This window comes from Rhipicephalus sanguineus, chromosome 10, assembly GCF_013339695.2.
Source record: "Rhipicephalus sanguineus isolate Rsan-2018 chromosome 10, BIME_Rsan_1.4, whole genome shotgun sequence".
Lineage (NCBI taxonomy): Eukaryota > Metazoa > Arthropoda > Arachnida > Ixodida > Ixodidae > Rhipicephalus > Rhipicephalus sanguineus.
In genome coordinates, this window is record NC_051185.1 from 32,166,127 (window position 1) to 32,184,119 (window position 17,993).

General features: G+C 46.6%; 1 protein-coding gene across 1 annotated transcript in view; it reads right to left on the reverse strand.

Moving 5' to 3' along the window:
- The window catches only part of LOC119406316 (adhesion G protein-coupled receptor E2), a 66,242-nt gene extending 49,446 nt beyond the window's left edge, over positions 1 to 16,796 (reverse strand). The window contains exons 1-4 of the mRNA XM_037673053.2: positions 16,763 to 16,796; positions 14,865 to 15,091; positions 13,471 to 13,715; positions 11,967 to 12,127 (exon numbers count right to left, since the gene is read on the reverse strand). Coding sequence (XP_037528981.1) covers positions 11,967 to 12,127; positions 13,471 to 13,715; positions 14,865 to 15,091; positions 16,763 to 16,796 — 667 coding nt within the window. The remainder of the gene's footprint in view (positions 1 to 11,966; positions 12,128 to 13,470; positions 13,716 to 14,864; positions 15,092 to 16,762) is intronic.
- Positions 16,797 to 17,993: the final 1,197 nt, after the last annotated feature.

Consider the following 17,993-nt stretch of genomic DNA (forward strand, 5'->3'; position numbering starts at 1 on the left):
ACGCTCAGCAACCACATGACTAAGCACATTCCGGGAGAACCCCTGATACAGGATGATGACTGCTATCAAGGACTGATTTAAATCGTAATCAGACACTGAACGTACCACTACAACTCGCATGCCATGTTTTGTTAGTGTGTCATGCACAGCCAGATACTTCTTTACCCTTCACACAACGTACTTCAGAAACTATAGCACGCTAAACGAACGCGACACAAAATGAAGACAGGTCAAGCGCTTGTGTTCTCGTGCTCGTTCAGTGCGCTGTGGTTTCTGAAGTAAGATTAACACCAAACGACCTCCCTTCACCCAACGTTCGCAAACAGGGCTTAAGCAGCAATTTATAAGCAATATTCTTGCCGGACTACTTTAACTACCCGTTCGTAGTAACAGTGCTCTAACGAGAGCTAGCCTCCCGCCTTTCTTGTCTAATGTATAGTATTGATCGCTAGTGCTGCCGCTCCGCGCTGCCCCGTACGATAACAAGTCATCGCTGAGCCCACTTCTCAGCTGGCCCTTAGGCGAAATTGTCGTTTATTTTCCTGCGGCGCCACCGAGAAATCGGAACGACAGAGTGGTGTGCGCGGGACCTGTTTACGCAACGTGTCATAAAGCTCCCAGACTTAAGGACGTCAACGAGCGGTTGAGTAACAGTAAACCCTAAAGAAAGAAGTGACGAGTAAGTATAATCGCAAACAAGAGGGAGTGTTGTTGTAACGTGTATCCACGGAGAACCCAACAAAGCGAGCAAGTAGCACTGGAGCGAACGCAGCAGTGATGACGAAACGTGGAATATAGAAGACCATGTTCGCGCGTCGATCCATCATCATGCCCCTTCAGAGCGCACACACTCTGCGCTTTAGGGTCAAGACGGATTACGCAGTAGCCAGTGGAAAGAAAGGAGCGGCGTAGGGGTAAAAAATGCGTATGTAAAAGAAAATACAGCACTTTGCAGTGGAGTAGGATGAAACAAGTATGAGGAGCTTGTATAGCGGAGTAGGAGTGCCTGCCTGACTTTCTTTTTGCGTTGGTTATGGATCCGTTGCAAAGCAGTGTCTAGAGTGCCGTGTTTCTGAAAGCTCTATCACAGAGCGTGGAGTCTCGGCGCATAAAAACGAATGGTTGGTTGGTTAGAAATATTGTTATGCGTGACACGTTAGCCCTGTGTTATCCTTTCGCAATTTCGCAGTATCTTTGCTGTTTTGGAAAATGCTGCTACGCGTTCTTTAAATGAGTGTCGCTTATAAACGTAAGTTAAATCCAAGGAATGCTAATAGCTTTATTATCGCTACAAGAGAACGTTGTTGCCCAATGCACGCTGCATTCGCAATATTATGTGGCCGCATGAAATCGTGCTTGAAAACCCTCTGTTCCTGTCCAAATTTCTATGACTACATTGCGCTGTAGTATGGAACTTGCGAGTACTTTAAAATAAGGCTTAACTCTTAAGGCAAACCGCACACGCACGCGTGCATACACATGCGCACGCGCACGTAGAATATATTCTAATGCAACGGCCATGTTAAAGTGCACATTGTGTAAAACATGTCTTAGGCACATTTCGAACTCATATGCTTCTTTACTAACACGAGGCAAATCCAGAATGTGGCTCCTAGTGGTTTATTCGAATAACAACCAAGCAATACTTGCACGTAGTATATATAATCTAAATTTCGATATCTACATACGTGCAGAAGGCATGCTACTTTTGCAATTAGATAGCATTGTAATTGTGATAGGAAATTAAAGTTTGCGGAAAAATTGGGTGCTGATATGCATAATCCTGTAGTTGTACATGACAAACACAACGCTCAGGAACATGGGGTGCCGATGGCTATATTTCTGTGCGTTACGATGATTGATTGATTGATTGATTGATTGATTGATTGATTGATTGATTGATTGATTGATTGATTGATTGATTGATTGATTGATTGATTGATTGTCTAGAAAAACTGGTCTGTGATCTCATACCGAATCTGATAGAAGTGTCTTGGCTAGATGAGTAACGTTCATCTGCTGCTGTACATGATCGTGAAAGTTGAGTCAGGATAGTTAGACTTGCTGGAGAAAAATGTGACAATCCGGAAGTCGCATTTCCTTACAGAACACTTTGACAGCTCAGAAGCACCACGCATCTAGCGCAATGAGGAAAAGCCCGACGCACAGGGAGGTGAAAAAGCGACAATCGAAAAAAAAAAAAACGAAGCATGGGTTGGTTACGGCAAATCTACGCAAAGGGTACAAAACACCATAACCCGGAAAACAGTGGCCTGTAAGAGATATATTCAGATAAAAGCACGGGCGCTGAGTGTTTCGTCGATGTCTTCAGCAGTCTCGGCTTGCGCGAAAGGTTTTGCTGCTTATCAGCGCGAGCGAGTACGGCGGAAGATGACGCGTCGACGCGAATCGAGGATAAAAGATTAGAATAAACAAAAACGAATGAAGCTACTATAAACAAACAAAAAGATGAAGGAAGGAAAGACGCGTAGTTTTCTTTGCTTCCGTTCGAGAGAGCAGCGCCGGAACGCATTTGGTTCAACGGAAGTGCGCGTTCTTGCGCACTTTGACTGAGAACCGTACTAGCTAGCGTCTTCCGTACGTGCTTTACGCGTTCGTGTGTTTTTTTGTATTTTTTTGCTCCGAGCGCTCGCTTGCGTTGTCTGATCCTTATCGACACTTCCCATTCAATGCACGGTCTCGGCGCTGTTGTGCCCAGCCGGCTGGTGTTGACGGGAGGATGCCGATAACGCGGAACGAAAGAAAAAGAAAGAAAAGAAAACAAGGCGTGCGCATGAATTGGAATGAAATATGTACGGTAATAAAGAAAGTTTCGGAGAACAGTGTGCGCAGTGACGTCGGAAAAAAAAAGAAAAAGAAATGCAGCGCGCAGCGAGCCGAAGGCGTAAACACTGACAGCCCGTTTATACGCCTCTCTGCGTTCTCTCTATCTCCTTTTCTGTGCGTAACGTCGATGCTTCTAAGGCATCGTGATTTCGTCGAGCGAATAAGATCGAACGAACGTCGCTTTCGATATCTTTACTCGCACGCAAGATCTCTTCCGTAGCGAAGTGCTTTGCGCGGATAGTTTTGCATCGAGACCGGGGTTCTCTGGCACTTTACGGGAGCGATGTATGCGAGCTATAAAGTAGGTCGTAATAGTCGGATGTTTTATAGTAGACGCGACGCGATGGATTGTGTTGACAAAGAACAGTACTGCTCTTCAAGAAGTTCTCGTGCGAGGCAATCCACGCACTTCGCTGTTATGCTAATTTAGAGTACTCGACTAAGTTTCATAAATGTTTATTCTAATAACACTAACTTGGGGGACGGTTGAACGTTGCCCTGAGCAGAAGAAAGTGATAGCATAATCGGGTCCCGTTCGCATCATCTTCTCGATCTCTAACACCTTGATTTTTGCGCTAAGAAAGACTAGGCGCTAGGCGCTAAGAGAAGACAGGACAGGCGCTACTAACAACTGGTTTATTGCAAAGGTTGCAATGAAATATATAGCACAGTGATACGCAGACGTGCCGATCGCATAACAAGACAACGCTTATCAGGCTAAGCACATGTGACATCAAAAGACCTAATCACGCCCTTATAACGGCAGATGGACGTGTCGCTAAGACAATCAGTTTTTTTTTTTCTTTATGTGGTACGCTTCCCAGAGTTCACGGGCTGATTTGTTCCGGCTTCTACCTAGAACCTTGGCCTCACGAAATATCGGCTCACACGTGCATTTTCGGCAGTGGTACGAAAGATAGGCACCGTCTACCTTCTTTAGATTTTTCCCCGCATGCTCCCTCAACCGGTCATTAAGGCGCCTGTCCAGTGCCTGTCCTGCCTTCTCTGATGTGTTCGTCTTTCTTAGCGCAAAAATCAACATGTTACGTACTCACCAACTCGCCTAACAACAAATTTTTATTAACTTTGTTTCTCGATCCCTAGCCTGGCTCCGATTCTCCGTGAACATAGCCGTGAGCAGGGTTCCCGTTCCGGGGGGGGGGGGGGGGGGCGGGGGGGGGCGATGGTTCATCGCAGCCCCTCCCCCTCCCTATTAGGTCAATGTATGGGGCAGACTTTTCGCCCCACCCCCTCTTAGGTGACTAGGGGGGGTGGCACTCCCCCCCCCCCCCTTCGCACACCTATGTCCGTGAACACATCAATCATGCCACAAGGGAAAGGAACGTCTGTGCGCGTAAGATTGGCCGTCTTAGAAATGCCTACGGGAAGTACAGTTACGAAGTGTTCACTGCTCCATTATTCTTCCTTTTGCGAATTGGCGAAGTACGCACTACGCGTCCGTAAGCCAACGCGCGCCCCTGTGCAAGTGCGCACTTTGTCGATACTGTTGCTGATAAGGATGATTAACTACGTCTCAGCGCTTTGTAAGTGGTGGGCCTTTCAGCCAACTACTCGTTGCGCAATTCGCATCTTTTGACAGCCGGTGCGATTCTAAATTTCTGCCACGCAATTTTACATGCGTTGAGGACATATCTTCGCACTATACATGACTTTTATATGCTTTTTTAAGCAGTTTCAAGAACAAGCGTTGCTCTGTGGTAGAACGCCTGCTTGCCACGCAGAAGTCCTGGGTTCGATTCCCACTCAACCTAATAATAATAATATCTGGGATTTAATGTCCCAAAACCACGATCTGATTATGGAGACGCCGAAGTGGAGTGCTCCGGAAATTTCGACCACCTGGGGTTCTTTAACGTGCACCTTAATCTAGGTACACGGGCCTCCAACATTTTCGCCTCCATCGAAAATGCGGCCGCCGCGGCCGGGATTCGATCCCGCGACCTTCGGGTCAGCAGTCGAGAGCCATAACCACTAGACCACCGTGGCGGGGTATTCCCACTCAACCTGAAGGTTTTATCTGTTAATTAGCATCTATCTCGGATTGTTGCTCACAGAGAACACTGATTTTTCGCTCATAACCAACGACGCCGACATATGGAATTTCTGTGAAACAAACTCTTCTGCTCTGTCACGTTAAAAGAACGTTCTCAAGATGTCTGTGAACTACATCCAAAAAGGCTACAGCAAGAAAATACATTTGAAGTGCCACATCATTACAAATAACCGTACGTAGCTAACATATTCTTTTGTTTTTCGTTCATTTCATTACACGTGCCTCGCTCAATAAGCATGTCATCCAGTACGCGCCACTTGCTCGTAAGAGGATACTCTTCTCAGATTCACCTGGCTAACAAACATGTACGCGCAACTCCAAGCGGGAACCGAAGAAATTTATGATAGGCATATTCTTCTGCTTTATTTTTTGTTGTTGTTGTTGTAGTGTAAATCCAATGAGGCGCAAACACATGCGCATGCAAACTTGTAAGCGTACGCAGAAAGGCGACAACCCTGACAATACTTTCCCTGCGCGGTTCTCGGTTCTAAAGTGCGAGTGTCCGCGCTGTAACTAATGCGTTTAGCGTGAACCAGCTCCTCAAAGCAACAAATTTTACTTGTGTTATGAAGACGAAAGCCTTAGATGCTTCATCAAACGCGAAAAGGTGACCGGCGTCAATACTAGTGATGCAACAAATCATATTGCGATGTCGTCACCCTATGACGTCCACATGATGTCACAGGTCGCCAAAATTTGCGACTTCATTGTGACGTCGCTATGCCGTTGCCTCAAGTGTCGTCGCATGATGACGTCATCATATGACATAGTCGCTTCGTCAAAGGTGTGCCGATCACGGAGGCACTGCAAAACCTTATGTGAGGTGCGAAAAGCTTGAAATTCCTCTGATCCCGGAGGCAATGCAAAACTACCTTGGGTGCGGAAAATCGGCTGAGAAGAAAGTGAATGTGGCTTTCGCCTTCTAGTCGTTTTAGGAAAATGCATAAGGGAACGTGGGACTTTTGTTCTCGTTGTATCGTTATGTGGCGCTGCGTCATCGTATCGAATTAAACGAGCTCGACCCAAATTAGACCTCTTTCATAAGTGAAGATCCAGTGACCGTTGACTCCGTATCGCCAAATAGCAGCGCTGCAAGACAACACTTAACCCACTTACACTCGGTCGGCCATCTCGTGGGAGGCGTTTGGGGAGACGCAGCCGAAAGCTACGTTAAAAAAGAAAAGAAAGAAAAAACAATAAAGTACAGCGAGCCAAAGGACTAAGTAAAATTGCCTAACGCATATTGAATAACCTGGAGCCACTAAGCACTGACCCCACAACGACCGTATTGCGTTACGGAGCGTGACCCTGACGCCGTATTATTGCGCGCAATTTTCTGTCTTTTTTTTTTCGCCGCTATAACGGCGCTTACATCGTCCTCCTCCTCTTTTCTCTGACTCTTTTGCGCACCGTCATTGTCATTAGTGCCTTGGGCGGCCGCACACGACCGGCCAATGAATGACACTTCGTGAGCGGCCGGCGGCGGCGGGCCGTTCCCGAAAATAACGATTGCCGTGGGCTTTACTTACTGGAACATACGCCGCGCGTAAAGGAGCGCCGGAAGTGCTCTGCTCGCTCTATCCCGCGCACCGGAAGAACGGCGTTCATTCTACGCCATGTCCTAATCGCGGGTTCCTCGCTCGATGGACAACGCATTAATGGGGCCATTTAGTTAATCACGCTGGGAGAATATCGCGAACAACCTCGTAGAAATCGATTGACGTGCTACTTACCTTTTTTTTTTTTACGTCTGCGCACTTCGCGTGTAACGCACACTGCTTATTGCATTGAGCCGTCTCCGCCGGCACTTTTCGGAATGGCCGCTAACTGAAGTCGATAAATGGCTGGTTGTATGGGACAAGCTATTTCGATATGGTGCGTCGGTATAGGTATGACACTCAGTACGCTTTTCGCTTGTGCTGCTTATGTTCCTACAGTCGCTTGATATTATCAGGAATCCGGAAATGCGTTCCGGTGCCCTGCTGCTTGCCACGTGCGCGCTAAACATAGTAACTTTCGTAAATATTGCCGTTTTCTCTTTTACTAGGACGTTCGATGTAACTTCCTCGTTATAATAACCAGTGGCTTGACTTGATCGCCTTGTCTCTTTATTGATTATGTTAGCCCCGAAAGGGGCATAATAGAAGTGGAAATACAATGATTGCTGTCAGCAAGCGTTACATGCGCACCAATGTGTATATATATATATATATATATATATAGATATATATATATATATATATATATATATATATATATATATATATATATATATATATATTGTGATGACGAGAAACAAGACACATAGACACAACGCCTGTTCAATAGGCCGGCTGTTCTATTCTAAACTTCATCTTTTTCTCCTTCGCCGTAGCCGCCCGCGCGCCAGCCTCGGTGCCGCTTTCCGTCATCACACTGGGCCATGACTGCGACTCGCGGACCATCCGACAATGTCTCCGGTGGGCGGTGTTGGCTACATCGCGGTGGTCGGGTTCGACCACGCTGCAACTTGTTTGGGAGACCTGCCCGAAGTGCCTCTGGTGGGCGACACTGGTCGAATCGCTGTAGCCGGTCTCGACCACGCTGGGGCTTAGCCTGAAACTTTGGCGATGCTAACTTTGAATGTTGGTCTCGGCCATACTGCGACATTGCACGGGAAGCTGGCTCGTTTGTCTCTTGTTGACGAAACTGGCTCTTTCGCGGTAGTCGAAGTTGCCTGCAACGACGCGGCTTGGCTCGTCGATCTGCCGTAAGTGGGTCTGGTGGGCGACCCTGGCCATGATGCAGCGGTCGTCGCACGCCAAGCAGACAATCGTTGTGCCGCCTCAGCTTGACGCTCTGGTCTTTATCTGCGTTTGCGTGCAGAGCCGGCGAAGACTTGCACAACGCAGAACACATGCGAACTCGGACAGGCAGCGGGACGGGATCGTCGTTATTTGACAGAGCAGCATCTTTCTCTCGGTCATCGTACTCTTTTGCTCTGCGGTGACTGTCCGAAGGATCAGTGGTGAGTCCTGTAGCGACGAGAATAGCTTCGTCTTGATCTGCGCGGCGTTCAGGCGGTACGCCCGCAGTCAGAACGAAGTGCGTCGCGTCATCAGCAGGCTCGCACGCCATGTAGCCCGAATTGTCGATGCCGACACCGTCTGCATCGATAGGCCCGGCCATGTTGTCGTCAGGAGATCTTGACGAAACGGCCAGATGTTCGACGATTGTGAATTCGTTTGCATTGGCTTCTGCGAGTGAAACGCTCGCACACTCGGCCAATGACTGCCGCGATTTCCGGGGCTGTGACTTCCAAGTGAGGGTCGAATATGGAGTTGCGGTTCGTCCATTGTTTCCAACTTGTTGCGAGTAAACTGACGTCAGACAGGAAGCCGACGGCTCCGTGCGCTCTAGTGCTGACCAGCTTAGAGGCCGCGTCGGGGCCCGCTGTGAATGGGGTGTGGTCTCGGCGTCTATCCGGGATGGTATGGTGTCAGATACCGGGGCAGGAAGTGGTGCGCCTGGTTCTCCTTCGCCGTAGCCGCCCGCGCGCCAGCCTCGGTGCCGCTTTTCGTCATCACAATATATATATATATATATATATATATATATATATATATATATATATATATATATATATATATATATATATATATATATATATATATATATATATATATATATATATATATAATAGACATGGGCTTGTACTTCTTATCTCATAGTACAGGCTGTAATAAGCGGGACACAAGTCTCGGGTAGCATGCACTGCGTGGTGTGGTAGAAAGAAGTGTATCAGAACACTGCGCGAAGCGCATAAGCAAGCACACCCATCCCGTTTTGAAACGTACTTTAAAAAGAAACAATGGTGGTTAATATCTCTGCTGCATAAACTGAATTCTCTCAACGAATGCCCAACGCACTTTCCATGAAAAAAGAAAAGTAAATCGGCAAAAGACTAGCAAATGTTCGTACGTGTTGACAAATATAGAAAGCAGGGCAGAGTACTGTGACCCTTCTGGAAGCCATGAGCGAGGCTGATGCGTTTTTTGAGACATAACAACATGCCTTAGCATTGTCAGTCTACACTCGTTTGCATATGAAACGAGAGACAATAAGAAGAGAGTGGCCTGGTTTTTAAATAGCCTCAACAAGCAAACGCACAATAAAGCCAAGTAATGCACAGGAGGAATTAATCACCCCGGTAAGTTGCGTTTTTGTTCCATCTCATTTGCGTTCTTTTTGCGCGCTGACCGCATCTGCAGTTCGATTGATACGACTAATTTTCCGTGCGTGTTCGTTAAATTCATAATCATTTGGCTTAGTATCAGTGCTTTTAAAGTTATTTAAGCTAAGCCTTTTTCAGAAACCTGTATCCGGGGTTTTGTTCCCCACGGCTGCTGCTGCCGGCTGCTCCGGTCTAACCGAATAAATAACGCCTATAAGAAATTGAAGCAGATTCAACAATATGTCTGTTTACGAATCGGAAAAATGGGCACGCATTTAGCAAGTAGTCGAAAATAGCGCAGTTAGATGTCATTTAAACATGGCTGCAGATGTCTCATTGACATTATGGTAATTAGACGAGCACTTGTCGAGTTAAAAATATAAGTACGACTACAATTATACTGTCTCCTAATCGAAGATTTGCAAAGATTTTTTCGCTCTTGCGATTTCTTGCCAGCCCTCGCGTTAACCGAAATTTAACCAACATACTGCGTATGTTGGTTAAATTACCAACATACCAACATACTGCGTTGTTTTCTCCTTTCGAGGTACCATATCACCTGCTGACAGTGTGACTGCGTGCCGACCGTTGCACAGATTATGGCCTAAGTGTTACTGTAAGGTTACATAAAGTCGCCGACAACTTCTGGCGATATTGACTATGACTATATGATAGCCACCATGGTCTATTTAGTGCAAGCCACAAGTTAGCCTACGTTTTTCCCTGTGGCCTGTAGAATATGATCCATCTCGTGCGAAGGCGATCTGGTTGTCAATCCATTTCGACTCGAGTCAAATGATTTCGATTCGGCTAAGAAGCTTCTTTTTTGAAAAATTGAATATATTTTGCTTTGTTCATTTAGACCACAAACAGTTGAATACAAATATTTGCACCTTATCGAGGTTTCTGCGACATTTATATTCAAATTTAGAGTATAGACATGCACGTGTTGAAGTACAGGACATTATAGCGAATGCGCTAGCGACGGCGAACGTCGGCTTGGAAGCTTCCTATAATTGCGATGAAATTCAAAACGAACGAATTACACAGAAGGCAACGCACGGAAAGAGATGTCAGGAACAACATTGAAGATTGCCAAACATACCTAAATATCGGTGCTGATTTCCTTTTTGCTTTTCGTACCACTCCTCTCACACCTCGCACGAATGAAGCTGTGAGTGCGCTGTGATGAAAAATTCAATAATTCCCGCCTTTGAGCACGCACGTGCGCTACGGAGGAAAGAAAGAAAGAAGCTACATCCGGGATTTTTGCAAGCGCTCAAATGGAAGCCTCGAGTGCTGTGCACACACAGCCGACGCCGACGCCGGCCCGCATTCAATGATCGGAGCCCGCGCGCGTATACAGCGCCGCGCCCGGCCACTTTCACTGTGGAGCGTCTGAAAGAAAGTAAACACACGGCCAACCGTCGGAGTGGCGCCGAAATGCAACGCTTTGCTTCGCTGAGGCGGTGCTACGATCGAAACAAACAAACATATATAAAGTACAGAAGCGAGCGCGCAAACAAGCAAAGATATTTTGTCATGCTATGTGCGCTTCGAAAGCTAACGCTCGGGCTCTTTCATCGATAGTGGGCGTCTCGTTTCCATCCGTTGTCAAAATGAGGACGACGACGACTCATTTGCGAGCTACATATCTACCTATTGCTATTGACTCATACTCCAGGGAAGAATGGCTGGATCGATAGTGGTGATTGCACGTCGACTTCATTTTACGTGGGTGTGCGAAAATGTGTTGTGATAAAATTTGAGGATGCTATCGCGAGCACGGTGTTCAATTTTGGTTGGTAAAATACTTTTATTGTGTGTCCTGCAGATTGATGAATGCGACTGAAGATTTGTTATCTCGTTGAGGATACCAAGAAGAATGTCTTTGCTGTCAACGCTAATTTACGTAATCACGCCCGACTGTTCGTATACGTAACCGAGGCGCTACGTTATCCGGAAAAGCGTTGTAGCGCGAGTCCGCACCGGTACGTTATTAAGCGTGGGCTTGTATTGACTTCGTGTCCTCTTTTCCTGACAGTAAAGTGGTTTCTCTATCCCTTCTCACTCTCCATCTCTCTCACACACAGGGGCCATGACTGCGCACGTTATTTCTTATGCGAAACGCACGACATGCCGGAATTTAACGAATTTAACGAAGTGCATTACTGAAGAACAAGGAAAACAGCCGTCACTGCTTAAAAACATATCAGAATAATATTGTTACAAGCCATGACAATATAATCCCAAAGCATATAATTTACATGTTGTGCCACAATATTAGGGCAGAATATCAGGGTGCACAATGCCTTTTATAGTGATCTAAAATGCAGTGAGGAATGTTATTCTGGCATTCTAATTAGGTGAAAAATTGCACTGCGGAATTGCCCGGGAAAAAAATTGTTGTACCTCAGGCACTCATTCTGCAGTGTGGAAGACCACAGGGTGTTTCAAGAAATGTGTCCGAAAATCATCGAAAAGTTACGGAAATGTGATATTTGGTCACTGCCTTCATGACTAGATTTTTTCTGTGGTACCAGATATTATAAGATGGCTAGAGGCCATTAGCATTTAAGCAGTGGAGACCGGCGGTTGGTAGTGCCTGACCACCTGTATGTGGTCGCACGTTAAATTACACTCTAGATATCATGAATCACTAGAAAACAGGCAAGTGATCACGCAGTAACGTCTTGTCTTTTGCGCCATATCATATCAAGAGCCTTAAAATAAAGTCGTGTGTAAGTTTGACCTATTTACAGACTGTCGGTCATAACTCCTATATGAAGGAAGTAAATTTCACCAGAGTGCATGTAGCTGAACGGCACTCACCCGAGATGGTCTTAACTAGAATTTCGACGCGGGCCCGGTCTTGTTGCTTGGGGGAGCCGCCGTCTTCGGCGATGACTGTGAACGCGATCGTGGAGTCCGGCACGTCGGCGAGGCTTCGGTTCAGCATCACTTCGCCCGTGATTCCGTCCAGTGCGAGGTACCTGGCGAAAGACGAGGACGTGCTACAGACATAGGTCGGCAAAACTCACTCATGAGTCGAGTCACTCGGACTCAGTTCGGGGCGTGAGTCTGAGTCTGAGTCTGAGTGAGACCGGGTGAGTATTATTTTGGTGAGTTTGAGACCGAGTGAGGCCGGTTGAGAAAAAATTTTAGTGAACCTGAGTCCGAGTGAGTCCTGTTGATGGAAATTTTGGTGAATCTGAGTCCGAGTGAGCCCTAAGCGCAAAATATATATTTCTGGAGTGAGTCTGAGGGAACTCCGACTTTTTTTTTTGCCGAGTTATGGATAGAGATAACGGTACTTCGCTCGCATTTCCCGTAGACGAACGCGCGTTTTTAACTATCCAGCCCAGAATTCAGATTATTTTCTCAAGCCCACCGTTTTTTTTTTCCAAAGTGCAGTCCTCATGGTTCGGAATGCAACTTGTTTCGGCTAAGCAATGCGCGTACATTTTTTTTATATTGTCTTCAGGTTCGTTCCATATCGGCGTAATTGAGAATCGAGAATTTATATCAGCGCCAACGTTACCTTAAACGGCGAGTTTAGTGGCAACATGACGCGGTGATCGCGGGAAATCGCGCATACTATACGTTATACGGAAAATTGTGATGTCGTGCTCTAATCCGTGGGCACTGTATATCGATAAATGCCGATGATTTCCGTGTTTTCTCCTCTAACTGGCAGATTTTTATTTTCTTCTATTTTTATTTGTATTTGTATTAATCTAACTCATTCCTTAACTTATTTACCACCAAAATCCTTTCCGCACTCATTCATATTTCTCTTTATTTAGAGAATTGATTTCCTTTTCTTTCATCTTATCGTAATACTCAGTGACAAATTAAGAAGCAGAATTATGTCATTTACCGTACTTTATCACTTCAATTTTATCCCACCTTAACGAGTGTTCCCAATCGTTACTGTCAGTGCAGGAAAGTATACAAACAAGTTCACAAGACGCATGAAACAATAAATAAATCTAGATTAACCTAATGGGGGCTTTCAAGCACACACTGAAATTGGTAGAAGGGAACGTTTTTTTTTTTTTGGTCGAAACAATGTCTCAAGCTAGGTCCGGTGTAATCTCGAGGTTATAACTCTGTGTTTTCAGAAATTACTTTATTTGAAATCATCGAAAATTTTACTGAAGTTGCTTATGCAGATGAGTATGACGTGCTAACAACGGCGGTCGCGCGTTTCTCTCCCTGTTTTTTGTACTTCTCATTCCTCTAATCCCGGACCACGTGCTTAAGCTGGAAAGAGCTGCATAAATGCCTGGGACACATCATTTCATTTGCGGGCCATCAATTAAGGCTGAGTTACCTAAGCGCCCTCGTGGACTCCGGTCCTGCCTCCAGGCGATAGTAGACCTCGGCGTTGTATGGCACCGGGTCCGGGTCGTGGGCGCGAACCTGCACTACCCTGTACCCGGGCCGGGTACGGGTTTGGTGCACCTCGGAGCGGTACACTGGGTGCTCGAACCGGGGCGGGTACTGGTTGGGCACGGTCACCTCGATCTGCATCGTCTTCACCTCGGTGACGCCCTGACTCACGGCTGCCACGATCACCTGAACAGCGTGATAAAGAAAATGAGTGTTAAGTCGACGTCGCTAATTAGAACTAGCAAAGAAGAAAGCCAAGGAAAGTGTAGGGGCGTCACGTATTTCGTCACACCAGCGTGACTCCTAGGTTTAAGATGCACATATATACTCCGTAAAGCGGACGGGAGGATGACCACCGCCGTAGCTCAGTGGTAGAGCATCGGACGCGTTATTCGAAGGTTGCATGTTCGGTCCCTGCCGGCGGCAAGTTATCTTGTTCACATTACTTTCTTCACATTTACACCATAATTACTACAAATAATATCCCGTATATTTTTCTTAGCTTTCTTGTTTGTTAGTTCTAATTAATGTTTTGTCTAGGAAAGAAAAACGAGCCCTTGATATCCCCCTTCTTAAGTTGACTTCACGCATTTCCATTGTGAACTCAAGTATATATCGTTGCCACTATACAGCATAGAATTAAGAGACACCGGATGCGACGCATTTATGTATGACAGCACCATATGTTACACAGCTCTAGTTCGATTAACGTCCACATCTGATTTTCTTTCAGTAGTGCTAAAAGCTTCGAGACCGGCAATGGTAATCACCTATGTTTGGATTGGCTCGATGCAGTTAGTCAACGAATGCTGCAGTGGACGCGGCAGCGGCAGCAGTGGTAGTAATAGTTCTAGTACTTGTAGCAGTAGAAGTAGCAGTAGTGGTGGTAGTTGTAGCAGCAGAGGTAGTAAAACTAGTAGTATTAGTAGCAGTTGTTGTAGCTGTAGTAGTAGAACTAGTAACAGTAGTAGTTTGTACCGGTTGTAGTAGTAGTTGAAGTAGCGGTAAATGTTTGTGGTAATAGTAGTATTACTAGTGGTGGTGGTTGTAGTTGAAGTATTAGTGGTAATAGTTTGTAGCAATAGTAGTAATAATAATTAGGTCAGTGCTGGCGACACAGCTTTTCGCCAAGCTGGGCCACTGTCGCTGGTGGCCTTCAGCACTGAACCCACACTAATAAATCGAAATTATTAAATGTTTCCTTCCTATTCCATACCCAATTGGACCGAAATGTCGTCCTTAATAATGCCCTAACTCAGTCGATCACTCGAGTCAGGAGCGCTACTCTGTTAGACCTTTAGTACGACCATGACCCCCCCCCCCCCGCCCACTCACCTCGTACTTATCGCCGACCTTTCGGGTGATGGGCCGCGCCGTGGTCAGGTTTCCCGTCACGTGATTCAGGTGGAAGAAGCTTGAGTCCTTGACGTCCAGCAGGCTGTAGGCGACGGGCTTGCCGGGCGCTGATTCGTCTAGCGCTCGCACGGTGGTCACGTGAACACCCGCCGGGGCGCTCTCGTGGACCCGGGGGTCGTGGAACGGGGACCAGAACACCAGAACGCCTGATACAGGGTGGGAGAGGAGGATGGCGCAGGAAGAAGAAACGAAACAATGGAAATAGTTGTAGTTGTGTGCAAATACAGGGGTTGTATGTTACGTTCGATAATTTAAAGTTGTATGACATCAAGGTTTTGACGCAATGCCGTATGGTCCGGCAGCGACATACCGTCGAAAAATATTTTAGTGGCACGTGCAACGAGTTACACTGTTGTTTCTCTTCCAAGCACATCCGGTCGAGCACTTCCGGCTTTCCGAATGTTCATGAAAAGTCTTCTCGTATATAGACATCGATGGTTCTTGTTCACGGTGAGAGTAATATTGGATACCTATGGTATCGGAGCATAACTTTGCTTAAAATACGGGCCAATTCACCGTCAGGGTATTTAATGAAGAATAATCAATTCAGTTCATTGAAAGATTATGAGCACCAACCTCGGATGTTCAAAGTTTCCGGTGCCCTCCACAACGGCGTGCCTCGTAGTCATATCGTGGTTTTGGTACGCGAAACCGCAGATATTATTAATGTTAGAAAAGTGCCACCATCGTAGACCGACATTAACGCTTCTACAAATTGTTCTCTTTAAAAAAATAATTTAATAATAATCATATCGATAATCATATCGTGGTTTTGGGGCACTGGGTGCCCCAAAACCACGATATGATTATGAGAGGCGCCGTAGGTGCTCCGGAAACTTCGACCGCCTGGGGTTCTTCAACGTGCACCTAAATCTAAGCACACGGGCTTCAAGCACTTTCGCTTCCATCGAAAATGCGGCCGCCGCGGCCGGTATTCGATACCGCGACCTGCGGGTCAGTTTGCACTAAATATACAGAGAGAACGAAAGTCGATTCGCCCACTGCAGCGGCCGCGTTCTCTTACGCCATCGTTCTGTTGCGCCACGCCGCATTCTTTGCAAAAGAAATGAGCTGGTAGACTTGCATTGTATACCATTTCAATTTGTTGCTATCGCATTCACTGCTGTGCATTTGCGGCTGAACTGTGCCTTTTTTTTAATCTTAAACGTTTCCTTATCATATGTTGAAGCTGAAGGTGGGGATAAAGTGTTGACCTGGAAGAAAACGTCGTCGCATAACTCAAGGATTGACCTGCCCAGCAAACGCCGCTTGAAATTTAAGAGTGAGTGCTGTCGCAACAGAGAAAAAATTGTTCAGAGTTACGCAACCAGTGGAAGTCAGCGCTTACGACACATACTCTCTAAAAGTGAGTACATGGGCGAGTAGAACCGCAACGCTTACAAAAATATACAGTGAGTGCAATGGATCAATAATGCACGCGAGCTGCACTGCTCTGCTGGCGGTGAAAAGATCGGCGAGGTCCTTTTAGCGGAGCTTTGAGCGGACCTTGAGGAGACGCCAACCTTCAACTAGAAGAAAAAAAAGAAGCTAGCTTTGAGACACGTACCCAAAGGTCAAGTAACAATGCGTTGCCCGTGCGCTGACAAAATAGATTAAAACAGTGGGCGGCCTGAGAAATAAGTGAGGAAAGGCCAGAGAATGCGCGTTTCACTAGAAACGAAACAGGCTTCACATGTTGAAGGACAAAGCAGGATTTTTCGTTAGCAACTCGGTCCTGAGGCATGGATAGATGTTTTGCTCAGCACGCAAAAAAAGCATAGATCGAACTTAGGAAAATCATGAAACACGAGCCTCACAGGGCGGGTAAAGGAAGCACAGGACAAAGGGCATGTCGTTTGGGCAGCACTGTTTTGATCTTTAGAAAAAAAAAAGATGTGTCAACCAGCTGCAATGAACGCGCTGTTAAAGTTTAAGTTTGTGGAACTTCATGTAAAGCAGATTTTTCTGTTGTTTCTTTCGTTGCAGTGAACGAAAGGGCAGAAAGCGAGATGGCGTAAACAGAGTGGCTGAGAAGAAATCACGTGATTTCTTTTGCATTAAGCCTGAGACGGCTCGAAGGCGAAAGCCGTTTTATCGTTCTTCTTAGTCGATAGTACTGGTTCTTCCCCCCCCCCCCCCCCCCCGCCCCTCGAAAGCTTTCTGCTGCGCACAACGTCGTCTTGCAATGCCCCTGGGATCGGAGGCATTGGAAGTCTTTTGCACCTCCGGCATCGGCCTCCGGGATCACCGCCGGAATCGCCTCAGGGATCGGCCCACCTTTGACCATAAGATGATTTAGTGCGTTGACGTCATCATGTGAAGTCATGTCATACGGCACCATACTGACGTCAAGATTACGTAACAGTGTCTTGAAATTTTAACGATCGATGACATCATCAAGGCGTGATCTCTGATCACGTCACTTTTTGCATCGTTCGTGTTGCCGCCTACGAAGGTCTGTTCTCGTGTTTGATGAGGCATTTAATACTTTCTTTCGCCTTAAAGGGCTTCTAAACAACCCAGAGGTCGAAATTTAGTTGTGGCGTTGCAGTTGTGCACGAGTCTACAGCGAACGCTGGCGGACTTGCATGCGTTTTGTCGTTTCGCTCTTTCCTTCGCTAGGCTGCGTTCGCCAGCTCGTCTATCCACCTCTCCGAGTGCCCTTCCTCAGCGTCCGAGGTGGAAACGCAACAAGCGTGCGCATCTGCTAGCAGAAAACAGGCTCTTCTTCGGCCACTGACTGTGTCTGTTGCTCGCGACGTCACCTAATCATACAGGTGACGTCATGACGGCTGTTGTCGATAGAGGAAAAGCTCGGAGAGGAGCACGCGAGCGTCCGTTGGTGGTTTTGTGGGCCCTTTAATAACAGCGCAAGACAATGGTCATCTAAGATTGGAAGGGGTAGCTGTCATGATGCGACGCGCATCATCGTCACTGCTTGGTCAGTGGAGCTGGCAGACGTGAGCACACCCTCTCCGCGCGTTGGTTCAGATTCTCTTATCTCCTCTGCATAGTCCATCGTATTTTTAGGGGCGAAGCTCCTTACGG